This window comes from Artemia sp. Qi Xiang Cuo, chromosome 2, assembly GCF_049724085.1.
Source record: "Artemia sp. Qi Xiang Cuo chromosome 2, ASM4972408v1, whole genome shotgun sequence".
NCBI lineage: Eukaryota > Metazoa > Arthropoda > Branchiopoda > Anostraca > Artemiidae > Artemia > Artemia sp. Qi Xiang Cuo.
The window spans coordinates 28,093,640-28,121,525 of record NC_142795.1 but is presented as its reverse complement, the minus strand read 5'-3'; the positions used below and the strand labels follow the sequence as shown (position 1 = coordinate 28,121,525).

The 27,886-nt window shown below is 35.0% G+C and overlaps 2 protein-coding genes across 3 annotated transcripts in view; one reads left to right on the top strand and one right to left on the bottom strand.

The window, feature by feature from the left end:
- The window catches only part of gol (ring finger protein goliath), an 88,175-nt gene that overhangs the window by 32,814 nt on the left and 27,475 nt on the right, over positions 1 to 27,886 (top strand). For both annotated transcript variants that reach the window (XM_089100142.1, XM_089100134.1), the window contains exons 3-4: positions 12,164 to 12,281; positions 16,866 to 16,937. In XM_089100142.1, the coding sequence (XP_088956268.1) occupies positions 12,164 to 12,281; positions 16,866 to 16,937 (190 nt within the window). The remainder of the gene's footprint in view (positions 1 to 12,163; positions 12,282 to 16,865; positions 16,938 to 27,886) is intronic.
- LOC148955079 (uncharacterized) overlaps positions 23,341 to 27,886 on the bottom strand; it is a 165,651-nt gene continuing 161,105 nt past the window's right edge. Inside the window, exon 23 of the mRNA XM_089100113.1 lies at positions 23,341 to 23,447. Within this exon, the coding sequence (XP_088956239.1) occupies positions 23,371 to 23,447 (77 nt within the window). The 3' untranslated portion in view covers positions 23,341 to 23,370. The remainder of the gene's footprint in view (positions 23,448 to 27,886) is intronic.

Below are 27,886 nucleotides of genomic sequence, written 5' to 3'. Positions count from 1 at the left end.
AAGAGCGAGGTATTGACTAGGGGGTGAACCCAATCATATATGTAATATTTTCTGTTCGTTTTTAGTTTTGATGTTGCTGCTTACTTTCAGTTACAAAACTTGTTTTCTTTTTTATTTAATTTCTGATCTTTTTTTTAAATAATTCTGGGAAATCCGGCGTCCCCTTCATAGCAATGTCCCTTCCCCCATGAAAAATTCCTTCATGGAAAGATCCTCCCACATAACCCCCGATCCCACCCCACTACCAGAAAAAATCCCCCCTGAAAACGTCTGTATACTTCCCAATAACCAATACTATATGTTAGCATTGGGTAAAAATTCATAACTTTCAGCCCTCCCCCCCCGGGGACTTCGGGGGATTAAGTCATCTTAAAAGACATACTTATCATATTTTCGAACATGCTGAACAAAATGGGTATCTCAAAATTTTTATCGGGTGACTTTGGGGAAAAAATGAGCATGGGAGGGGGCCTAGTTGCCCTCCATTTTTTGGTCACTTAAAAGAGCCCTAGAACTTTTAATTTCCATTCCAATGAGCCCTCCCATGATATTCTAGGACCACTGGGTCGATACGATCACCCCTGGGGAAAAAACAAACACGCATCCGTGATCTTTCTTCTGGCAAAAAATGCAAAATTCCACATTTTTGTAGATAGGAGATTGAAACCTCTTCTGTAGGGTTCTCTGATGACTCTGAATATGATGGTATGATTTTCATTAGGGTTCTATAACTTTTAGGGGATCTTTCTCCCTTTTTTCGAAAATAAGCCAAATTTTCTCAGGCGCATAACTTTTGATGAGTAGGACTAAACTTGATGAAACTTATACATTTGAAATCAACATTAAAATCTGATTATTTTGGTGTATCTATTTGTATCAAAATACCGTTTTCTAGAGTTTCGGTTACCATTGAGCCGGGTCGCTCCTTACTTATAGTTCGTTACCACCAACTGTTTGATAACTGAGTGATGATTTCACAGGTCCTGCTTTTTGATAGTGTTTTAACTATGTGTAAATGTCTCTATTTCTAAGTCGTGTGTTTAAAGACTGTGTATTGTCGTTTTTAATTCTTTCGTTTAATTTAGTATTTTGATTATCTTGTTCTATTTGTGTTTCTGTTTTTTGAATTTTGCTTAAATAAGATATTAACTGAAACCATTACCCTGAAGATTGCAACTGGAATATTTGAAATTATATTTATAGTGAATAGGCACAGAGGAGAACCAGGACTTTTCAATGAACCGTTATGTTGCGGAGAAGAAAGACAAGGGGTTTTGTAAAGTTATTTATAGTTAACTAAGTCGGAAGCCAGAATCATATTTAGGCTAAAATCAGGACATACAGCAACCGAGGGGTTGCCCACTTCCCACCGTTTGGTGTACATCTCGGAGCGTCACGTGAAGCGCACGGTTCCACCACGCTTGGAACCCGCTTCGGCAGCAACACATTCACACAGAGCTAGATTTTAAGATGAAGACAGAAAATGTGCATGTTGCATCGAAGAGGAGCCAGTTAAACATGTGGTTTAACTTTGGTTAAACCTCCTTTGGTTTTCAACCTCCGAGAACAGAGGAAAAAACAAATAAAAAAGTTTAAAAGTGAACTCCAACTTTGGAGGGATGAATGAAAGAATTTACTTACTCAACTTGTTACAGCACTAATAATGCATTCCCAACAGAGAGCAGAGCTGGTTATTGCGTGTAACAAACATAAAGTTTAACTCATCAACATCACAAAAAAAGTAAATGGTTTAAAAAAATACACAACCACAAAATGGGAAAATAGCTTAAATAAAAAAAAGATTGGTACTTGTTAAGAAAGCGGTAAGTCCTTGAGAATTGTATTGCGAGAACGCATAGGCATGCACCGGGTAATGGCAAAAATAAAGGGTTTCTCACTCCGGGAACTATATTTAAACTTTAGTTTTTAGGGGTTTAGGGGGAATAAAAAATACCTAGGTTGGGTTGGGTTAGGTTACGTATTTAATATATGCTATGATTTACCCCCACCTCCCCTAATGTATAAATATAAAGCCCAATTTTGTTCATAAACTATTATATTTTCATCCCCTTTGTTTTATTTCATTAGCATTACCTAAACTTCACTTCTCGCGTAGCGTACTTACCGCTTTCTTAACAAGTACCAAAAGATTTATTAATGAACGTCACAAATGCTCAGTAAATTACATTTAATATTTTCTTTTTTTCTGGTTATGTCAAAATTTCTCGGTTTGGATTTTGTCTCTCAGTCTATATTTATTTATTTTTATTTACTCCGAGTATATAGAGGGCAAGGCCGTATTCAGGTTGGTTAGGGGGTTCGAAAACCTTTCTCTGACTCGTAAAAACTAACACAAATGATAATAAGGAAAATTTCGGTGTATTTTTAAAGTTTTTATTGTACCCCCTATCCCCGAACAGGATCCCGGATGCACCCTTGATAGAGAGTAATCTGTTTATTTGAACCAACGGTAGCTACAGTCAGAAACAGAATGCAATATTTTCAAACAAAGTTCTTTTCTGCGTTGAAACGGATGTGGAAATAGAACGGACTGGCATAGAATGTGGTAACGCATAGCCCTTTCGGATTGTCACAGTCTTTCCGAAAATTCACACAATCCGGTTGTCAATTGTGATGATTATACAAATATGTCTCCCCATTTCATATTTAGTAAAGGATTCTAGGGGCGGGGCTAGCGGACGGACAGTGGTCCTCATTGAACGCGAGCGGATTTCTTACGGGCTTATACTGGTTGCAGACAAACTAACCACTGACCATCGAAATCTTCTCTGTAACATTTGGAAGTCACAAAACTGTATACTGAATTTTGATCAAGCTCCAGCGTTCGATACAATTCGTCAATACTTCCAAACCACCTGCACGGTTATATCCATTCTAAAGCATATATTCAAAAATCCAGAATATCTGCTCTTATTCTTTTTCCAACGGAAAATCAGCCACAACCTACAAACAAGACATCAGCGCCCTTGAGAGATTTGCCATGAGGTTGCGATTTCAAATTTCAGGGTAACAATAGGTAATAAATAGAATTCATAGCATGCATAACAGGAATGCGATTCTTATTTTGATTTTGAGTGATTACACGAATATAATAAAAAAAAGCTTGGCTAGTGTTCTTACAAAACAAAATAATGATCAAGGTACGTAGAAATTAAGTCTAGGAGGCGCAGCCGCCCCCTCATCCCTTAGATTTACCCCTGACAGAAACCCCGAGTCTCCCATATAGAGAGTAGTAGCAGATTCCTGGTAGCTCCTAATAATAATTGTAAAATATTGCTTTTATCAGTTGACAGCCTTAAAAATTTTTCGGCTTTAGAAAGAATCTAGCTAATACATCTTATTTATCAAACATAAAAATTCAATGCAATTTTTGGAACATTTTGGGCCGGCTTTGCCACATTTCTGGAAAAGGTTTAGTTTGATGCCATGATCTGAAAATCCCCCCCCCCCCCCATAATGTATGTTACGTGCCTGATATAAGGTTATTTTGAATTATACTCTTCATAAATAAAACCACAATCTAGGCGTTCCTTACCAATAAAGCTGTAAGAAAATGTTGTCAGTACTTTTTTTTATTATTATTATTATTATTACACGCCTGGTCTTTCGACTCTCATCATTATAACTACCGGAGAAATCTTGGCTAGTTGAATGTTCAGATCAGATACTATCGATTACTCACATACGTGGACTTTTTTCATAATGTATTCTTGGTATTAGATTTGTGATTCTCCAATAGAATTTTCAATTGTTTTCTCCAATAGAATTTGGCCAAATATCTCTCTAGTTCGCTAGCAGCTTAAGCAAAGGTTTAGGAACTAGCCAAAAAAGAAATAGTCACTTCTAAATTTTTTTAGCACTCTTAGCATTTTTTTTTTTTTTTTTTTGTAACTTCTATTATGTCATGGCCAATATTTGGGTTTCAACTGTCAAATCTCAAAACAGATTTTGATATCAAAATCTTAAATTAATATATGGTGTTAAAATAAGCTTCCTTTATTGATTGGGGAATGGAATACAAATAAAAGTTTGTCCCTCAAGCAATTTAAATATTCTCTCTAGGCCATGGGATGTTCCGACTTTGAAAGAAGTAGTTAATAATTTCTTTGAACGTTGCGAAAAAAGTTATCTGGAAGTCTTTACTAACGAGAAAAAAGAGAAAAGAAAAAAATTAAACGGCTAACACATATTAGAAAAAAACCCATAAAAAGATGCTTAAAAACAGCTGTAGTTGCTGAGGTGCACGTTTCTTTCACTTTTTGTTTTTTTATAGTGTTTGTGTTTTTTTATTTTTGTCCGTTTTTATATTAGCATTTCGTTTTGTTTACTCAAACTCTAGTAATTATTCAAAAGGAGACCAAAGAATAGCGAAGGTTTAAGGCTTCTTTGGCATTTCCGTGTCATTATCCTATTAAGAAAGTCCTAGAAATGCGGGCAGAAAACGTCCAATTTTAGTTTTCTTGAGGCAGCTAAGGTGGAAACATCTTTGGGCCTTTAAAATGGATGATGTGTTATTTGGTGAAATTATCTCTAACGTAAATGCTACCACGAACTATACATTACTTAATGGAATGATTTTCCCCTTAAATATGACGGATGTTCATCGGGTACCTCTTACGCGCCCTCCCTGGTCCTATTATTACCCACATCTGTCTCAATTACGGCCGGATGCATTAAGAAAATTGTGGTATTGGTAAGATGTATGAATATTTTTCGTTGTCTACTTTTCGTAAAGCTATTTTCATAAAATTAAAGTAAACTAATTGTCAAATAATTTTGTAGCAGTGATCTGAAATTAAAATTCAGAATTCTGATGCTCAGAGAGACTTCAAGAACAGAATCTTGCTCTTATTTCTCCTTTGTTTCTTCTTTTTTTTCAAGCTACGTCAAATGAGTTCTAAAGAGCGTTACAAAGTTGAATTATTTTTGGAATCAAAGGTTAGCAGGGTGTGCTCATTCATAGTTCTGCCACCAGTAACGCAGGATTTTTTGAGTGGGGGGGGCAAATAATAAGTATTTGATAATTTGAGTAACCAGTGCCCAGAAATTCAGACAATTTAAGGATACGGGACAGGATGCCCCCCATTTCTCCCCTTTATGCGCACCTGCCTCTCGTGTCTTATTGCTTCATTTTAACGAATTGATTGTTTTTCCAGAAATTGGATTAGACAGTTTCTATAGGACTTCGCGTTCTTTAAATTAATTGGATTGTTACAAATCGCTTGCTCTCAAGATATTTGAATTTCGTTGCTGCTGCGCAATAGCACCAAGAGAGAGAGAGAGAGAGAGAGAGAGAGAGAGAGAGAGAGAGAGAGAGAGAGAGAGAGAGAGAGAGAGAGAGAGAGAGAGAGAGAGAGAGAGAGAGAGAGAGAGAGAGAGAGAGAGATCTTTCTTTTAGGATTAGTGCTAAATGTAGGTATTTCAGTAGAATATTAATCTGCTCTAAAAATAAAAACAGCCCTTTAGGCAATGAAATCATGAATAAATTATAAGACAGTTCGTGCTATCTTGGTCACTAGTGATGTTAAACTTTCTATTTAGGTATATTGGTGGAGGCGTATTAGGGCACGGTGCAGCTCAGGAAGAAATTCGGTTCGTGATATGTCCGGAATTACTTGTAACGCTTTTGCTTTGCGAATCTATGGATGATAATGAATCCATATTCATCATTGGATGCCACCACGTTTTAAATCAGTCATTTTACTATTTCTATAATTAGTTTACATAATTAGTTTACCTCTAGCATTAACAAGCATAAATATTATGGTTAACACAACATGAACATATATAATAATGATTTATTCTAATTTTGTCTTTATGTTCACGCCTACTTTATTTTATTACTATACTGTTATGTTCAAAGCTGTGTTACAACTTTTCTCTAATAAATTTTCTTGTCTTCTGTTATTCTATACTGATGAAAAAGGACTGACATCACCATGGAAATAATTAATGTCAACATTTATAAATTATTATTGGCTTATTTTAGGCCAGACGATCCATAAAAGACACTTCTTAGAGACATCTCCTGGCTCAATCATTATAGGAATGTTTGAAAAAGAATATCTCTCATGAAATAAAAAGTTTCAAAATAGGCCAAATATATCGAAGGAATGGGATAAATACACTCCCCCGGGGATCCTAAGTATCCTCTATATCCTTTAAAAATGTTGTGCAAAAAAACGCTGAAATATACAAAGATAAGAGAGGGATGCACACTTTTTGAAACCGATCGTGACAAATTGTAGTAGAAAAGATAAATTGATGAAAAACGTTTTTTTAAGTTAATTAAAAAAAAAAAAAAAAAAAAAACCAAATTGTTCTTTTCAAAACCCTCTACGAGCCCGTTTTGAAATTATTGAACTTGTATATACCATTTTCAAATTCAACAACTTGAAAAATAATTTATATGAAAAAGCTTAATTTAGAAACCCCCGTAAAAAAAAAGGGAGCAAAAACATTATAGCGCCAGATCAGGGTAATAGATAGAAACCAAAATCAATGCCATTATACGTCTGATGTCGCCTTTAAACTAAAAATATTCAACATGGAAGAAAATAGCCGGGTGGTTTTACGTAGCATTCCTCCTAAAGTGATCCTAATCTACTTTGAGCATTTCCTGATACACTATTAAACTTTGTTGTGTCCACCCATGTGCTCAAATTACATATTTTTCGATGCAATATTTATTCACCGTTTATTTTCTTAACATGGGACCAAGATACTGGCATAGGATTTTTTTTTGCTAGAGGGGGGGGGGGTAAGAAAGTCGTATTTTTTCAACGTGGCAAAAAAGCGGATTGTTATAGGAAATTATGGAAGAAGCTGAAGATTTCATGAATAGTATCCAACAAATTCGTGGCATAATTTCTCTTTTTGAATTGAACTGTTTTGTACTATCAGTTTAACAGTTTATATTTAAAAAAAGAGCGAGACTCCAAATATTATATAAACTGGCCTGACCCCCCCCCCCGATAAAAGGGAAAAAGTTGTAGACATCTGAATCTACTAAGGGGCTTCAAAAGTGTGTAGTGACGTTTGTTTGCTATGGGGATTTAAGTGGAAGATGTCCTAGGGAACAAATCCCCACCCAATGGTCTGAGTCCTTCCAGAGTTCTTGGAATCTTTCTCTAGAATCCATGAGATAGGAATCCGAATACAATTGCTAATATGACTTGGAATAATGTCTAATATTGTCCTATTTTCCTATTCATGCTATGTAATGAGAATTAAACGAGAATCTATAGTTAAAGGTTCAGACAGTTCTCCAAGGTTGAATCCTTGGGTTGATCCTACAATTTTCTTTCGCATATGGGCGACAAATGTACGTTTTAAAAGCTTCAGTCATTTGAAATTTACCAGTTGTTAATAGCTATTTATATAATGTCAGTGTTTTGAATATTGTCCAAATACTTACCAAGTGGCTAGAGATATTTGTAGGGGAGAGCTCTGGCTGGTCATGTTTTGTAAGCATAACAAGCCTAATATAAGCGTTCTGCTAATATGAATTTTGTTTGAAATTATTTGTCATTTGAAACAATCTTGTGGGGTGGGGGGGGGGTAACCCAAAACTTTAAATAATTAGAAAATATATTAGTTTTTCGGCCCCCCCCACCTCCTGGTGAAAAGTTACTGTCAAGGCACCAAAAACATCACTTACGCCTGCAATTGGCTTATTGGCGTATAGTGCGAAGGAGGAAACATGTAGAAAAGAGAAATGGAAAGACAGTTTTGTTCGGCGGTGTGTATCCATCTGAAACGGTTCCCACGAAGAGACAATTCTAAGAAAAGCATTTTTGAATCCTTTGACGTATAAGAAATTCAAAACTTAAGAGAAGTATCAACTAGACCAAAAAAAGGTTAGTGATTTAGTTAGACATGCGTGCAGAAAATTATTTTTGGAAGGTTGCAGCACCACCTTGAAACATCTCAAAATATACTGGATGGCCGAGTCCGGAGGCCGTCCACTGCAAATGTACATGACTGCAATACACTCAAAGTCAAAGAGTATGGGTAACTGATATCAGTTACCCATGCTCTTTGCTCCAAGTCATTTCCCAGTCAGTAAAAGGTACCTGCATCGTAGACACGTGTAACTGTCACCCACCAAGGGAGAGCATGGTTTCGAGCTCTTTACCCCTTAAATATTAAGATTTAAACGATTCTTTCTATAATTTATATTTTTACCAAACTTATGTTTTCTCAAACTTGTCACTTACCCCTAAAGTGTTGCTTTCCTTTCTAATTCAATTTTTGAGTTTGTACATAAGTATATATAACGGCTTAATTTTAGCATGATGAGGAAGTTTCGTACCACTTTTAGTAAATACCCCTTCATAGCCATTCATGACACTTCTATGCTTAGTTAAAAAGACAGGCTATCCTCATTTTTTCGTGTTTTTAGATGTTTTTTTTCCATATTGTAAACGTTAAGGGGGCAATTAACCTCATCTATATTGATTAACTAAGAACTGACTTGGAAATGATACAAAATTACCAAACAAATAAGGCATAAGCTATACTATAGTTATACCTATTGCTAAAAGAAGAGTCAGAATCTATAAGTGAAGTTGGTTTTTCGTATGTTTTGACGTAATGTTTGTGCTACAGATACAGACAATTGACATTGTGAAAACATAGTTTGAAAAGCCTATTTCAACACGAATTCGCTCTCAAGTATTTTCTGCTTACACTGTATTAGTATATTTTGCTAAATCGAGTATACAGATAGAAAAACTGCCATTTCGAACTTCCATCTTCGTATTTGAAGAAAACCTGCCTCAAATCTTCATTCTGATTAGTCCAATATTATATTTGAAATTGAGCATCGTTGAATCCGTGAGATTGTGCCTGGGATACATTTTATCCTTTTTTATTATTAACAAATCGGTCACAAAAAAAAAACATAATAGTTAAATCTCCATATCAAACAGTTCATGGTAACGAACTGTAAGTAAGGAGCGTTGCGGCTCAATAGTAACCGAAACCGTAAAAGCAAAGTCTTGATAATAATAGATACATCAAGAGAATCGAATTTTGATGCTTATTCAAAATATATGAAATACATGAAGTTTAATGTTACTATTAAAAGTTACGAGCCTGAGAAAATTTGCCTTATTTTTGAAAAAGGGGGAAAACACCCCAAAAAAATCAAGTGATCTTAATGAAAATCACACCATAAGATTCAGAATATCAGAGAACCCTACTGTAGAGGTTTCAATCTCCTATATACAAAAATGTGAAATTTTGAATTTTTTGCCAGAAGCAAGATTACAGATGCATGCTTATTTGTTGTTTTTTTTCCTAGGGGTGATCATATTGATTCAGTAATCCTAGAAAATTGGAATACTGCTCATTTGATCGAAAATAAAAAATTCTAGTGCCCTTTTTAAGTGACCAAAAATATTGGAGGGCAGCTAAGCCCCCTCCCCCCTTTTTGTTCAAAATCGTCCGATCAAAATTTTGAGATAGCCTTTTTCTTCAACATGGTCGGAAGTTCTAATAACTATGTCTGTGAGGATGACTTGACCCCCCCACAGCCCCCGGGGGAAGGGCTGCAAGTTATGAACTTTACCCAATGCTTACATATAGTATTTGCTATTGGGAAGTATAAATATATTTTCGGGATGGGGGGGTTTCTGGTGGGGGTTGCTTACGTGGGAAGATCTTTCCATGGTGGAGTTTTCATGGGGGAAGGGAATTTTCCATGGGAGGGGGGCTGGAATACCCAGCATTAATTAAAAAAACTATCAATAAAAGTTCAAATAGGGATAAAATCCTTTTAATAGACAGTGATGATGATAACAGTAATAGAAATTCACAAGAATACTAAATATTTCGGTCGCATATGCAGTGACCGTCATCAGTAGCACTGATGACGGTCGTTTACTACTGATGACGGTCACTGCATATGTGACCGAAATATCTAGTATTTTTGTGAATTTCTATCACTGTTATCATCATCACTGTCTATTATCAGGATTTTATCCCTATTTGAACTTTTATTTATCGTCATGGAAAGAGAGTGTGGTCTCCGAAATTATCTACGTAAAGAAACTATCAGAAATTAAATAAAAAAAACAATTTTTTTTTAACTGAAAGTAAGGAGCAAATTAAAAATTAAAACGAACAGAAATTATTAAGTATATGAGGGGGGTTGCCCCCACCTCAGTACCTCGGTATTTACGCTAAAGTGTTTTTGAATTTGTCAAAAGCTTATTATTCTAATTAAACGGATTGTGGATCAGGAGTCATTCTTAAATAATTGGATCAAAAATTCAAACTTCAGCGTAAAGAGAGAGGTACTGAGAAGGGGGCAATCACCTCATATACGCAATAATTTCTGTACGTTTAAAAGTTTTAATATTGCTCCTTACTTTCAGTTGAAAACTTGTTTTTTTTTATTTAATAACACTAAAAACAGAACAAAAATTACCAATATCATTCACAGTAAGTCCGGACGCAAATTAGTGTTTTTGGGACGACTCAAAAAACATAAAACAACCATTATTACACTTTTTCGGAAAAAATAGGGTACTTAGGTTAATTAACCCTACGTAGGGTTTAGGTTAAGTTGGGTTAATCATAATGAAATATACCAAAATATGATGAAAATATAATGTTTTAGTAACAAAATTACGGAAAATACGACTGAGAATTATGGAAAGCAGAACGCATTATATTAAATACCTAAGCTAACCTAACCACCTCTATATATTAAATATTTAATTAAAATATACCTGCATAGTATTTTATGTCACTCATGTTAAGCTGAGTATCTCCAAGTGGACATAGAAAACCGGTTTCATAATAGATCAAGTACAAAATGTGGTCGCTATAAGACGTAGTTACCATACATATCTTACTCCTCCCCCTCCCTCACCACTACTAAAAAATTAATCAACAATTCTAAAATTATTACGTTTATTGGGAACTCGAACGTACCTTAAACTGATAATCTACAACTCATCAAAATTCACGACATATACCAACACTCACCCAATCACAAAACATATGAAACATAATCTCTTTTAGCTACTCCCAAGCATAGACTCACTCGAAAATCAATCAGTCAATCCGTCCCTATAGAATATTCGTTAAAACATACGCCGCAAAGAAGCACAGAATTCCTCAAGGGCCTCCTTACCTTTTACTTCTGCTGGAATTCTCTTCCAGACTTCATGGCTTATATACCTAATTGAAAACTTAGATCTGATAGTAATAGGAACAGCTGTTTCAATTCAAAATTTATAATTTCATTATTGACCTTGTAGTCGTTCGGACTTCTGATTTTATTGAATGGTGCGATTATAAGAAAACTGGGACATGGGGGAAGATATCTTCAGCATCAGAGGTGGTCTTAGGGGGGCAGAAGGGGCACTTGCCCCTGGTGCAGAAATATTAGGGCCATATAATTTCAAATAGATTTTTGTTATTTTTGAAATTTATGTTTATTAAAATAAATCAGAGGGTGCAGTTAATAAATGAAAGTAATTAACAAATCTTTATTTAAATAATAAAATAAAAATAGATTATAAAGTAATTAAATAATAATTATTGAACTAAAATAATAATATTAAGTTAAAAATAAATTATTAATTCATTAATAAACTGAAAACAATTTTGTTAATAAATGAAAATCATGTTAAAATTTGGCCTGCACTTTTCTGGGAGACATGGGGGGGAAGGCTAGTCAAGATTTTGCCCCAGGCACAAGAGAGGCCAGAATCGTCACTGTTAAGCATAAAGACTAGAGAAGGTCTGTTTTTTTTTCCTTTTCTTTTTTGTTTTTACTTCGGCTGGCAGTCAAAAACTATTTGATCGTATTTTGTTAATTGAAGGCCAAATCTATGCTTTGAAGGTTACAAGGTTCTCAATAACACGTCTTATGAGAAGATACAGGGCTTTAGTGAAATGCAAATTAGTCAAGAATTATTTATATAAGTATATATTTATTTATATAAGTAAATATTGAAGTATTAATCATTAAGTATTTAAGAATTAGTATTAAGTATTTTAAGAATTATTATTACAAGTATTATATAATATTATTTCAACATATATTTATTTATATGAAAGTATTATGACAAAAGTTTTTTTTGTACTAATCCGTCTGTTGTTCAACCGTCAATTCCCTTTTCAGGACATCTGTAATGTTCGTCTCGATTTCATTTATCGTCCTAATGGTGATTTCCCTAGGATGGTTAATTTTCTATTATGTCCAGAGATTTCGGTACTTACATGCAAGAGACAAGCTTTCGGTAAGCTATTTAAATGTTTATAAATGTGTTTGGTACAATTCTTTTTTCGTTTTACTGGTAGATGTGAACTTCTTTAGGAAAAATATACAGGGATCGACTAAGCTTTTCAATTCTAGATTCTAGTAACATAGCGCTGGATTGGCTCCTATAACTTGTGCGTTCGTATCAGATAGGATAATAACCGTTTAATCTCCAATGTATAGTGACTGAACAGGTTTTTCACTCCGGGAATATTTAAACTATAGTTTTTGGGGGTTAAAGAGGAATAAGGGTACCTAGATTAGGTTAAGGATCTAATATATGCTATGCTTTACCCTCCCCCCACTAATGTGCAAATATATAGCCCAAATTTGTTTCTAACCTATTATATTTTTATCATTCTTTGTTTTATTTCATTAGCATTAACCAAACTTCACTCCTCGTGTGTTGCCCGGTTAGTAATAAAGTACCCCAAAACCAAACAGTTCGTGGTAACGAACTGACAGTAAGGAGCAACCCGGCTGGATAATAACCAAAATTTTAAAAAAGGAACTTTCTATAATAGTAAATACATCAACAGAATCAGATTATGATGCTGATTTTCAATCTATAGTTTTTATTAAGTTTAATCTGCCTTATTTTCGAAACCCTAAAAGTAATATAATCTTAATGAAAATCACATCATCAGATTCAGCGTATCAGAATATGCCACTGTAGAGGTTTTAAGCTCCTATAAATGTGGAATTTTGTATTTTTTTGCCAGAAGAAAGATCACGGATGCGTGTCTATTTGTTTTTTCCCCAGGGCTGATCGTATTGATCCAGTGGTCCTAGAATATCGCGGGAGGGCTCATTCAAAGGGAAATTAAAAGTTCTAGTTTCGTTTTTCGTGACCAAATATTGGTGGGCAACTAAGGCCCCTCCCACGCTCATTTTTCCCCAAAGTCACCCGATCAAAATTTTGAGATAGTCATTTTGTTCAACATAGTCTAAAATCTAATGTCTTTGAGGATGACTTAATCCCCCACAGTCCCCGGGGGAAGGGCTGCAAGCTATGAACTTTGCCCATTATTTACAATAGTATTGGTTATTGAGAAGTATAGCCTACAGACGTTTTCAGAAGGCATTTTTTTCTGGTGGGGGGGGGGGGGAGTGGGGGAGGGAGTTACTTGGGAGGACCTTTCCATAGAGTGTTTTCATGGGAGAAGGGAAATTTCTATGAAGGGGGCACCGGATTTCCCAGCATTATTTGAAAAACGATCAGAAATTAAATTAAAAAAAAACAAGTTTTCTCAACTGAAAGCAAGGAGCAACATTAAAGCTTAAAACAAACAGAAATTATTACGTATATGAGGGGGTTCACCCCCTATTCAATACCTCGCTCTTTACGCTAAAGTTTTTTTTAGTACTTTCAAAAGAGCTATTTATTCTAATTAAACGGTCTTTGTGATTCAGGGGTCATTCTTAAAGAATTTGAACAATATTCGGTAAGATTACTACGTAAGATAAGTAAGATTACTACTTTTTATGGAATCCATAAATTGGGAATGGGCCAATCTATATATGAAACTGAACGACCATTACAATCTTATCTTAGACCATTGGCTTTATATCCTTACTTTTCAAACAGTTTGTGATAACGAATTGTAAGTAAGGAGCGACCTGGCTCAATAGCAACCGAAACTCTAAAAAACAGAATTTTGATAGCAATAGATACATCAAAAGAATTGGATTTTTATGGATTATGGTGATTTCAAATATATAAGTTTCATCAAGTTTAGTCCTACCCATGAAAAGTTAAGAGCCTGAAAAATTTGCCTTGTTTTCGAAAAAAGGGGGAAATACCCACTAAAAGTGATATAATCTTAATGAAAATCAAACCCTCAGATTTAGCGTAGGACCCTTCTGTAGAGATTTCAAGCTCCTATCTGCAAAAATGTGGAAATTTGTATTTTTTGCCAGAAAAAATATCACGGATGCGTGTTTATTTGTTTGTTTTGATTTTTTTTTTCCAGGGTGATCGTATCAATCAAGTGGTCCTAGAATATCGCGAGATGGCTCATTCAAACGGAAATTAAAAGTTCTAGTGTCCTTTTTAATTAACCAAAAAATTGGAGGGCAACTAGGCCCCCTCCCACGTTCATTTTTCCCCAAAGTCGCCCGATCAAAATTTTGAGACAGCCATTTTGTTCAGCATAGTCAAAAATCTAATAAATATGTCTTTGAGGATGACTTAATCCCACACAGTCCCGGAGGGAAAGGCTGCAAGCTGTGAACTATGCCCATTGTTTACATATAGTATTGGTTATTGAGAAGTATACAGACGTTTTCAAGAGGGATTTTTTTCTGGTGGGGGAGGGGGGGGGGTTGGAGTAGTGGGTTAGTGGGAGGATCTTTCCATGGAGAATGCTTTCATGGGGGAAGGGACATTTCTATGAGGGGGGCGCCAGATTTACCAGCATTATTTAACAAACGATCAGAAATTAAATAAAAAACAAGTTTTTCGGGGTGTATCCCATTTGAGCGCGTTCCCATTTGAGCGCCATGGCGCGCAAATGGGAATTTCCCATTTGCGCGCCGTATTTTAATTAGTTCAGGTGTGTCCCATTTGAGCGCCAGATAATATTTTGCGTATGGTAGGTGATATAGCTAGGTGATCAGGTTAATTTTTCGCAAATCATATTATTGACTTACGAATAAAGTAAACACACCACTCGATGCCTTTTTTAGGCTCTTTCCAAATATAATAATCATTTTTGTCGGAAATGAATTTTACCCCCACCCCTATGTATACCAATCCAGGGTATATATTTGCACATTAGGGGTGGGGGTAAATTTTAAACTTACCTCCCATTAACATCAGAAATAAAATTTACCCCCCCCCTAATGTGCAAATATATACCCTGAATTGGTATATATAGGGGTGGGGGTAAAATTCATATCAGAAAAAATGATTATTCTATTTGGAAAGAGCATTTTTCAACAGAAAGTAAGGAGCAATATTAAAAATTAAAACGAACGGAAATCATACGTATATGAGGGGGTTCACCCCCTAGTCAATACCTCACTCTTTACGCTAAAGTTTTTTTTAGTACTTTCAAAAGAGCTAACTATTCTAATCAAACGGCCTTTGTGATTAAGGGGCCATTCTTAAAGAATTGGAACAAAATTAGAACATTAGCGTAAAGAGCGAGGTATTGACTAGGAGGCGAATCACCTCACATACGCAATAATTTTGGTTCGTTTTAAGTTTTAATGTTGCTCCTTGTTTTCAGTTGAAAAAAAAACTTGTTCTTTATTTAATTTGAGCCAAAAGCGAACATTGAGGTTCCAGTTCCAGTTCTTAGAAATGTTTTCTGTTTCAGACTAATTTCAATCAAATCTCTAAACGCGGTCTTATTTGGAAAATTAATAAAAATATCCTATCAGGAAAAAAGTTTCTAGGTCAGTGCCTTTATGCAGTAACGGGGCTCAGCTGAAACATCAATTAAAACTTAGCCACGAGCTGAAAACGAAGTGGTTTTCATAGGTGCAATGTATGATAAGGTAAGGTGAAAAACACAGGTGGAAAATTTTCGTGTTTTTTTTTAATGGGGGAAATACCCGACTATTAGGAGAAAAGCCTCAAGGACACATCAACAAAACCTTTTCCTATTCTTTCTCTGCTTTCTTCTTATTTTCATATGATTAAAAATTTGATCCATGTTCTACATAGTCAAATTTTAGACTCCCCAATTTAGTATTCCTGGTAAGTTTATCTCAGATTCTCATCCTGGAGCCTACCAAGGTCATAGCCCCTCTAAGGAAGTTACCCTTCCAAAGTTCCGGCTTTAGATTAACCGTACGTGCTAATAGAGTGTAACCTTAACTTAGAACATCAATAACAGCACTCCTGTATACCATAGTTGCGAGCAGAAAACTATTTTTAAGTCGTTTATAAGATATAACGTATCATCCAAGGTAAGAAACACGGGTGGAAAGTAATCGTGTCTGTTTCTTAGCATTATACATTGTATAAATTTATTATCCCCTGACAAACCATATAATAGACCCATTTTTTAGTACTAAGATCTTACATCTTTCTGCAAAGATTATCGTTTTTTAACTCATCTTTGTTCTAAGATCTTACAGCTCACTGATGTTAGCAAAAAGTGTGAAGACCGCCACTGTTCTGCCATATAGAACAATGATGGAGAACTTTGATGATCTAGTCATCATTGTTCTCAGACCGCTGATCAGAGCAGAATGATGAAAGACGTTTGCATAAAAACGACAAAAGATGTAAGATCTTTGTTCAAAGATTTCACTTTTAAGCTTTCTCTGACAAAAGATCTTAGCACATTGATGAGTGAAAAAACGCCCCTAATGCCGAAAAAACAATGTCTTTGTGGTAGAAGCAGCACAAGTTAGGACCTGCCGATTGATAACCTAGGTACTATTCTTTTCACAATGATGTACTGTATTTTTTAGCCACTAGTTAAAAAATAGCGTTTATATTTAGCTCAAAATGGCAGAGAGATAACTTCTGTTTGGGGTACTTTGGATCTATGTACGAAATAAAAAAAAAAGACTTACTTAGTTTAACATTTTCTTTTTATGTTTTCAGCGACAGCTCGTTACAGCTGCACAGAGAGCTTTGTCAAAGGTGCCAACAAAAATGGTCAAAGGTGGAGACGTTGTAAGTAGTCCATTCCACGTTTTTATTAGCGTACTACCTAATTAATCGATGAACAGGGATTTTGCCAGCATAAATTGTTGAAAATAAAAAAAATGTTTATTCTTTTTACTGATTTAAAATTTCATGCCGAAGAAATCTATGTGTATGTGTCTATAATTCATACAGAAGAAATGTAAATCTATAAATCTATCATATAAATCTATAATTTCATGTAGAAGAAATTTTCCGTTTAAATCTATAGGAATGAACTAAATATGTATCAAAATTGTGTGCAATACCTCGAGTCAAAATAAGTTGATTGGCTAATACGAAAAAAATAAATCAACGGAAATAAAACCCACTTGTAGCATGGAAGTTTAGGATGGTAATACCTCCTTTTCTCTTCGGCTAATGTTTCAAATTGAGGCGCAGCGAGGATTCCATTTTGGACAAATACTCTTCTTTCATTTAATATAAGTGAATAGTGATTAAAACGTAAAACGTCTAAAATTTAACGGAATGGGAGCCACCCCTTCCTCTCAACTGGACACTAAGCCCACTTCAATACAGTTCTTCTTTTATACAAAATACCAACATTAAAGAAATAAAGGCAGAATGGATTTAAGGCAGAAATCAAAACGTGTATTTTATGTTGCCAAATCCTTTGTGTTTTAAGCAAAGGGTGGTTAATGTCATCGTAAGCCAGGGGGGGGGGGATTTTAGACAGAGCTGTCGCCTTCTAATGCCGGCTAATTTTTGATGGTTTCAATTTTCGGTCCCTCCAGGAGGTTTTCACAATGTTGTCACTAGCGGCATAGATTTGAGTTTTGCAATGAGGCCTGTCTCTTAGTCGCTGCTTGGGGAGTTGAGACCCCCCCCCGAAAAAACTTTCCGGTCTGCGCGGGATGACCCTCCAAATATAAAGCCAACTTGCAGTCCATGTGAAGTCTTGGACCAAATACAAATAACATTAGAAAGCTGTTGAATACCTAGAACACCTTGCGGAGGGGCCTTGACACCTTGGGGGGAGGGGGCATCTCAATTTAGTCATAAAATGACTTTAGATACTTTCTGAGACCACACTGGCTAATCATGATAAAACATAAAATCCTGAAGAAAGGAAGAAAACGAGGACAGTTACCAGCCAGTGAAAAAATTGAAAAATTATGCAAAGATTTCGGTCAAGACCTCCTCTTGACCGTCCTCATTGCAGAATAAAACTGATAAAAATGTAAAAAACAAACCTTAAAATAAAAACACAAAACTAAAGTTGGACGACCCTTTCTCAGTAACGGTGAAAGGGTAACTGAATAGAAACAAGTCTAAATGGCATTTAACAATTTCATTTTACGAAAAGCACTCTTAAAGGCTAATCGCTTTCCAGTTAGATTATTATCAGAGATTCTATTTGATTGCACAATATAATTTTGTGGATGTATGTAAAAACGATCAGAATTAATAATTTCATGATAAATGGGACTTAGAAAAGTTTCTCCAGTGTCTCTATTGAGAGCTACCTTTCAAGGTCTCCAGTGTCTCATTTTGAGAGCTATTTTAAGGTTTGGTTGTTTATATTTTTATCAGTTTTATTCTGCATCGAGGACGGTCAAGCGGTGGTCTTGACCGAAATCTTTGCATAATTTTTCAATTTTTTCACTGGCTGTTAATTGCCCTCGTTTTCTTCCTTTCTTCGCGAATTTATGTTTTAGAATAGCTTTATGCCTCTATCTCCCAAAGTAGATAACTATGTGCTGGATAGGTAGGCACACATGAAGGATCAGAGTCCGACGCTGCCAAATCTTTGTTGTTACGATTATCGACGTCTATTTTCAGTTTTAATCCCTCCTCGAAAAAAATAGGGGTACTTATTAAAAATCTAGAAAACACGCGAAGAACCGCATCGAGAATCTAATGAAATCCTAATGAAAAACAGATTTCTGCTGTCTTTGAGGTATTTCTCACTCCGTGAAAAATGTTTAAACTTTAATTTTTTGGGGTTGAAGGGCAAACAAAGGTACCTAGGTTAGGTTAAGTATTTAATATATGCTATGCTTTACCCCCCCCCTCTAATGTGCAAATATACAGCCTAAATTTGTTTCTAAACTATTATATGTTTATCCTATTTTGTTTTATTTCATTAGTATTAACGAAACTTCACTTCTCGCGTGTTTTCTGGATTCTTAATAAGTTTTTTAGCCGATGAAGTTCGATCAGGTGAAGTATGTTTTGTTAGAAAGAATCTTTGCTTCATTCTGGCTTAATGAAATCAAGGTCAATTAAAGTGAGATGATTGGCCGGTAATGGGTTTCAATTAACAATTTTTTTTGTGGTTTCACGCACACCATGAAAAGATTACCTTATAAATGGAGAAGAATTAGTATTAATGGGTGTGAGTCAACTTTATTATTCCTTAAATGATTTTTGAACAAAGAACATTTGCTCATTTTAATTTGGAGACAATATTATATTAGGTTCATAACGAAAAGGAAATTTGTTTTGCTAAAATAAATTCATCATATTAAAATTTTTGAAAAAATCGGCTTGTCAAATGTTTTCCTTGACAAGTGAAAAGTTTCCTTGACAGCTGACAAATTGATAATTATCGCAGTTTGGCACGATATTTGTAATGAATATGAAAGCCAACAGTCAAAATACGTTTATTCTATTAAAGGCTGCTAATAGAGCATTGACAAAATATACATATGAGTTTTTCCTTGAAAAGAATGACAAATTATTCTTATTTTCCTCGCTTGCTGTCGATATTCCTGTTTAATGAATAAACAGATCCCTCCCCCTTATCCGACTCGTAAAAACGTAACAAAAATGAATATAAAGAAATTTTTGATGCGCTTTAAAATTTTTTTTGTTGTAAAACCCCCCGGAAAAAAATCCTTGTGTAAAACATCCCCCGAAATAAAAATCCTGGATGCAGACCTGCTTGTACCCTATATCTCAAAAGCGCTCACAAAGGGGAGAAGTTACGTGCCCTCAGTGGGGTTCTGGCCTCTCTTACGCCCGGGGCAATATCTTTATTAGCCCCCACCCTGTCTCCCAAAACTTTTCAGGCCAAATTTTAACAAAATTTTCATTTATTTACAAAATTTTCATTTATTAGATATTTTTTTGATTTATTTAAATCTGACTTTTCTTACTTTATACGGGAAAATATATGAGAAAAAAGAAGATTTCAATTTAATTTGCTTATAAGTACTGCCAGCTGCGCCCTCTGCTTTAAATTAATTAAAATTAAATTTCAAAATTACAAAATGATTATAAATGTTATATTTTTTATTTGAAATTTTGCACCCCTAAAATTTCTACGCCCAGGGAGAGTACTCCCACTGTCCTCCAGCAAAACTGCCTCTATCCCCCCCCCCCCGTGGAAGGCAGTAAACACCAGTTTTCTGAGTTTTGTCACTTATCCGGCAAATAAAAGAAGAACAAATTGACTCCCTCCATGCTTGAAAGCCATATGCGGGCTTGATTCGAACATTTGGCACTGTGCTAAAATCCAGGACACATGCGAGAAGTGAAGTTTGGTGAATGTTAAGGAAATTAAACAAAATAGGATGAAAATATAATATTTCAGAAACAAATTTGGGCTATATATTTGCACATTAGAGGGGGGGGGGGTAAAGCATAGCATATATTAAACACGTAACCTAACCTAACCCAACCTAGGTACCTTTTAGTCCCCCGAAACCCCAAAAATCTAAAGTTTAAATATAGTTCCCACAGTGAGAAACCTTTTTGTTTATACCTTACTAGTCAGGGGAAGCCTGTTTATCAATAGCATGTTTGACATTTCGATGCTGTTTTTTTATCGCGCATGTGTCCTGGATTTTAGCACAGTACCGAACATTTTCGCAGGTGGACCTCGGGTGGGATCTTACTCTACAAAGATCTGGAATTTTGTCACACTAAATATAAGGTAAGATAAAACGTATTTAAAGTCAAAAAACGGGAATGTTCACAAAAAAGCGCAAATAATATGAACGTACATCAGCGATCTATTCTCGTTTCCAATTCCAATCGCAAATAAAATACAAATGAGTCTCATAAATGAAGCATTTCAATTAATAAATAAACAGTAACTTCCTTTTAATAAATATATTTCCATGATACCTCGCTAATCTACAGATAGGTAACGTATTTTTAAGACATCTGGAAGTAGTAAATCCTTTATTTTTTCCAAATACACCTTCCCTTATCGTAGAGCTCTGGCACCGGCTCAAGCAATGCACAAAAGCATCTTCGCCTTTGCAAAGCGGACAAGTAGCCTATACCTGTTTTCTTTAAAACTTCTTTCTTTTGCAAACCTTTTAAATTTGGCTCTGACTGGAAGACAAATAAATTATCATAGGTATGTTTGAGAAGCTGAAGAAAAAAAAAATTACTGTTGATTGTAGAATATCGTCCTATACGAAATTTATAGATTTTTTTTTTATAAAATTGAAGGACATTAAGCAAGTTTTAGATGCGTTACTAATATAAGTGAAAAAAAAATCATGTCATTATTATTGCAATTTTTCTACTGTATTGCGAAAATTTTGGAGCTTCTCATAAGAAAGTATACTTTCATTAATTTTGTTTCTTGGACTTCTACATTTTAGGAGAACCAAAATTGTTTGACAAAAAGTGTGTAAAATACGAAAAATAGAAAAGAGCAAAAAAAAAGTCAAGATTTAACAATTGCAAGCTACAGCTTAGGGTATTAGTTCACGAGCTGGAAAGTGAAGTCCGAAGAAGATATTCAGCTTTCTTATCTTTGCGCTATCGAATTAATTCAAAATTTTATCCTAATTGAGTCTATAGGCAGGGGCGGATCTAGAGCAAAATCTTAGGGAAGGTCCAATGTGATAAGGGGCCAAGAGCAAAATCTTAGAGGGATGTGATTAAGGTGCCAATAATTCACCAAATTGACAAATTTATTCAAAAAAAATAGTAAAAAAAAAAACAAGGAATGAGGGCACCAAAAAAAATCTTGGGGGTCGGGTCCCCCGGCCCCCTGAATCTGCCACTGTCTATGGGTACGTTGAACCAGAGATAAAGAAGAGGAGATAGTCATGAGCACTCAAGGTAGAAGCATTCAGAGGTTTCAGGCTCTTTTTTATGTTCTTATAAATTTCTTTTGGTAATAAAACTTTTACTATTAAGATTAATAGAAACAATACTTGCTATTTCGGAATCAGCTTCAAAAAGCCATTTTTTTACTCGACATCTATTTTTCAGAACGCGTTTTTAAGTTTTCGGTTAGTATGGTCCGTGGTTTGCTCTTTACTGGGCTGCTAAAGGGGCTGAGAGGGGTAAAACTATAAAGGAAGGATTATTTGGTAACTGGTTTTCGATCATGTAGATTTATATAATACCTTTTTCATGCTTTCCGGCATTTGGACTCCAGAAATTGCGCCAAAAAATGCCATTTTGGTGCCATATGGCACTTTATGACGGCGTTATCAAGACGAATTTATTAAGAGCACTTGTTGAACTAAATCAAAAGACACTATGTGCATGCAGGTTGTCAAAAGCATAGGTTTCAGGGACGGCTTAGGGTATCAATTTGAAACTTTCAGGGAGCAATGAGGAGGGTGATACCCTAATACCCTGGGCTGTTCCTGAGGTACGCCTTTTTGACAACCTGCATGCAGATAGCGTGTATTGATTTAGTAAAACACTCCCCTCAACATTCCCAGGAATTTTGACCTTAATACACTTGGCCTTTTTGGACACCAAGGGACAAACATGCCCCCACTTTCCCAATAACAATACTATGCAAACAATGCGTGATTTGCGTTACTTACAGCCCTTGCCCCAAGGGCTGGGGGGATATCATACCCAGAGACATAGTTGTTAGACTTTTAAACTATGCTGGACAAAATGGCTATCTCAGAATATTAATCGGATGTCTTTGGGGGGGGGGAAGGCGTGGGAGAGGGGCTGGTCAATTTTGACTGTTAAGACGATCACTGGAACTTTTAATTTTCAATCGATGGAGCCCCCTTCGAAGCTTCTACACCAACTTCCGTACGAAGGGACTTGGTGAAAAAAAAAAAAAAAACACAAAAAAAAACAGAGCTCACTTCGATCTTTACAGACTTGCAGCGCAACATTCACTGCCTATGATATGGACGCTTTTTGGGGTGGTTCCGCATTGAATTTTTCAACTAAGTACATGTTTTAAAAGTGCACTCTGGGCCATTTTCGCGCAAAGAATGATGGCTTAGGTGCATTTTCGCCTTTACTCTCACACTTAATTTGGGACGGCCCCGACGGTTTCTAGCCATAATTCAACATCTGATAATAAACTGTTTGTACTAGTCTATCTTCATTACACCTAATGAGCTTCAACTAAAATATAAGCATCAAAATAGACCTACATAGTTTTAATGAAAACAGGCCCATATCACCTTTCAGAATCTGTGAATGAGTTGTCTGGTGTAACCCAAACACTCTATTATAATACTGGAGCTGGAGAAACTCCAACTGCTGTGCCGCTTCTCTCCCCAAACATCTCTGCTCCATATTCTATAACTGTAAAGAAAAATTTCGTATTAAATATTCCTTTATTTATTTTTAGGTTTTTGATTCCCATTATCGTTGGGATTCTAAAAACTGCAAACGTGGCCACTTTGCCTCTATTAATTATCTCATCAACATGACTCTTTAAACTTCCATTTTCCGATAAAACAAATCCTAAATATTTTATTCTTTTACTTACATTCAGTTCCTTATTATTAAATTTAAATCTATAATTATCTTCACCGCTTACTTTCCTTTTTTTTTAAAATAACAACTTCACTCTTTTCAACATTCATTAATTTCATTTTTTCATCTGCAAATATTCTTCTATGAGAGTCAGAAGCGTCTGCAGATCTAGCGGTGTACTAGCCACCAAAGCAATATCATTTGTAAATAATAAAAGTGATAGTTTATGGGTCCGTAGACTAACTTTCGGAGCCCATCTATTCTCTAGAAAATCAAGAACATCATTTATAAAATATTAAACAATTGAGGAGAAAGATAGCTGCCCTGTTTTACTCCCAGCTTAATATTAAAAAGCCTAGAAAACCTGTTACCAACTAACATGATTCCACTCACACAAATATACATACTCACTATCAACCTCACAAACTAATGAGGGAGGCTAATTCTAAACAGGGCATCCTTCAATAGCTCTCTGTCGACACTGTCGAACGCCTTATGGAGGTCCAGAAATCCCACATAAAGACAAGTTTTTCCCTTTCCATGCTTATCAATTAATGCCTTTAAAATAAATACTGTATCTACCGTCCCGTACCCTGTCCTAAGACCTCCTTGTTCTTCATGTATTATATTATTTTTATTTAACCATTTAGAAAGCCTGGTATCTAATATTTTCTCCATTACCTTACTTAAAGCAGGGACAAGCGCTATTAAACGATAATTCTCATGCATCTTGGGGTTTCCTCTCTTAAAAAGCGGTATAAGCAATGAGCTCTTCCAATCACTTGGCCCTTGTCCAATAAAATATATATCAATAAACGATTTATATCAATAAAACGAGTACTAATAAACCAAATAATATAGGAGTTTTGGTACAGTAAAAGCAAACCAATTAAGGACACTTTTTACAGAATAAAATTAAAGCATTTTAGGATTGTTGCTTTATTTATTTTTTTCGTTTAGTTTGGTATCACTTCTGCACAATGGCTCAGTTCAATGAATGGGTCTCGTTTGGTTCTGAAAAGGACATGTCATAATTAGTTTATAGACAAGATCGAAGTAAAGCCATCTTGATAGTATTAGGACTATAGACTAGCTTTCACTGTTGTATAGAGAGAAATAACCGGATTTCAAGAGTTCATATTGTCACCTATTTGATCTTCATTTCAAGTAATACTAAAGCATATTTCTTACATTTGAAGATTGTTTATTAATCACTATTGATATTATAGCTTATAGCACTATTGAATATTATACCAAAATGCTACCTGATAAATAAATCCAATATTTCTGTATGCTGTTCAATTATTTCGCGGTAATTAAAAAATATTTAATTTTACGCATATGTTCTTAAGATAACTGTAATTGTATACGAAAAGTTACTGATGTCAGAAATGGTGTAAGACAATGAAAAGCTTTATAGATTAGTTTATTGTTGTCAGGCTACATACTCACTTTTGACTCCCAAATCAACATTCCTGTTTTTTATACTTGACTTTTGTGTTTTCAGTAAAGCGCTAATTCTCTAAAATCCTAGAAACATAGAGAAACATAATTAGTTGGTTTATTTGTTCTAGTTTTATTATTAGATAGGCTCTGAAGAAATATTTTTTTTCCTTTTTAAGTTTCAACTTCGCTCTTTACTTCCCTCGGAAAAAACAGTAACATTTAGTCAGGCTCGCCGACAAAATTCCTACCGAGGCCACACTTTGATGATGTATCGGAAACGGATACAAAGTTTGATAGTATAAAAATTATCACACAGTGCAAATTAAAGTCTAGTCACTGCCTAAGGTTGTAAAGCTTAACGGAATGAAATTTCTTTGCTAACATCTCCTTGGGTGTAGGTACCCTTCTACCAAATTTCAAGTGAATGTAGAAATATTAGTGCGGAAGCAAGGTAATGCTCAGAAGTGTTGGACTCCTATAAATATCCATCCGCCCTGTCCTCTTGGCCCAGAATAACTTGCTCAAGATTGGGGCAAGTTTTAAGCAGACTGGAGGTCAGAAAATGAAAAGCCAATCAATTATAAAAAAGAAAAAAGAAGACTGCTTAGGTCTGGTAAAAATTTGGCTATGGAAATTGGCCTTGGAGGGTCCAAGGGCCCACTCAAAATTCTTACAGTTAAGGAGAGGTATCTTCGAGGTGCCACGGAGCTATTTTGTGCGTGAAATCATATAGATTGAAAATCACTGGACATTTTCGATTCCTGCCAGGTGCAACATACCTACCTTTCCCCTTAAAGGTCGGAGATGAGTCTGTCCCACTTTAATTCTCTAGTAGTTTGAAAATCCTATGATTCGTGTTCAAGAAATTCAAGAGAGGTGATGAACAGTAAATGGCCGAGTTGGCATCTCCGTCAATGCAGATTAAAATCCTCTTATTCCACTCCAAACAAGGTGCAACATGTCTGCCTTTCCGCTAGGAACCTGGTGAAGAGAGAGAAAGAGAGGGGGGGGTATTAAAGGGATCGTGGGTCTTAGTTTTTCTTATAGCAGAGTTATCATTGAATTTTAATTCTGGTATTGAGTATCGATAAGCCTTAAAAAGAAAATTATATCTCTTATTTCAAAATTTGATATTTTTTTTGCCTTGTGACAACTCTCTGATATTACTACTTAGAAAGAAGCTAAGCGAAACCCCCAATTTCCTTAATAATGAGAGAACCATCAAATTTTAGGAGGCACATGTGATACCGTTCCTGTACCTCAGTCCTGAACAAAATAAATGAAATCACAAATATAAATGGCTTGTAAAAGTATATGGGAGCACTTTGGGAACCGTGGGAAAAATGCAACTTTTGGATCTCTAAATGTTTCTTTTCATTAATCTAATAAACGGTTTTGGCAAGGGGGGGGAGAGGGCAGGGAACCTTTACATATCTTAATAAATTTTAGATTCTAATTTAGTTTCAATTTGGAACTTCCCAACGGTTGCTTCCACGGTGCTTTTCACTCGAAAGAAGATACATGGTTCGAAGGACTGAAAGCTTGGCGGAACAACTTTAGATGCTCTTCTTTGATATAGACCGTAAAGCTCTAATTCACCTCCCTTCCTGTTAGCTCAGGGATAAGGATAAGTGAAAACCATCCTTGAAGGCCCCGGACAAGAATTATAAGCAGGTTTCCATAACATTACATCATTTTCCTCAATCCGACTGGAGAACCGCACTTGTCGTAAAAACTGCAAAGGCTAGACCATTACCACTTTGTCGTAGAGAATTGAAATTGGTAGGAGCTAAATATATATATATATATATATATATATATATATATATATATATATATATATATATATATATATATATATATATATATATATATATATATATATATATATATATATATATATATATATATATATATATATATATATATATATATATATATATATATATATATATATATATATATATGGGTAATTAAGATGGGTAATTTCGGTTCGTGGTAATTTTTGGGTATTGGAGAAAGGAGGAAATATATTGGGAATTATAGGATTAAAAATGGTCCTTACCAGTGTCCTATGGGTGGAGAGGAGGAAGATCTTATTCATTTTATGGGTACATGCCAGGAGTTAAGAAATTTGAGGAGGGAAGTGTTTTCAACAGAATTTGGAGGGGTGGATTGGCTTGAAAAAATTTTAAAAAGTAGAAATTTTGATGATTTTAGAAGGTTGGGTAAATTTGTAAGAGTGGGTATGGCACATAGAGAAACATTTTTGATGAATTGTGAGTAATTTAATGTGTGTTTTTTTTTTTGTATTTATTTTGTTTTGTTATTTTGCCATGGTCCGAAAAGGCTTTTGTTGCAATAAATATCTATCTATATATATATATATATATATATATATATATATATATATATATATATATATATATATATATATATATATATATACATATATATATTTATATATATATGTATATAAAGATCGAAACCAAATTGTTGCTCCTGCGTCACAATTATTTTTAAGTTTATGTAAGATATGACGCTTGAAAGTTAAAGTCTATATAAATTATTGCTTTAGCATCAATTATTACGTTTTATACTTGCATTGTAAAAAAAGTTAAATTTGCGAATATTTGATTATAATTTTTTTTTCAGCACCAAGAAGATCTTGTTGGATAAAAAAAGGGGGTGTTGAAGTGAATTGATTTTCCATCTTCAAGATCTCCTTTATGTTATAGTTTAGTAACGGAAATTTATTGTATCACTCTCCAGAAAAGTGATTTTCTTTTTTATACAAGCCAGGGGACTGTAAGTTTCAT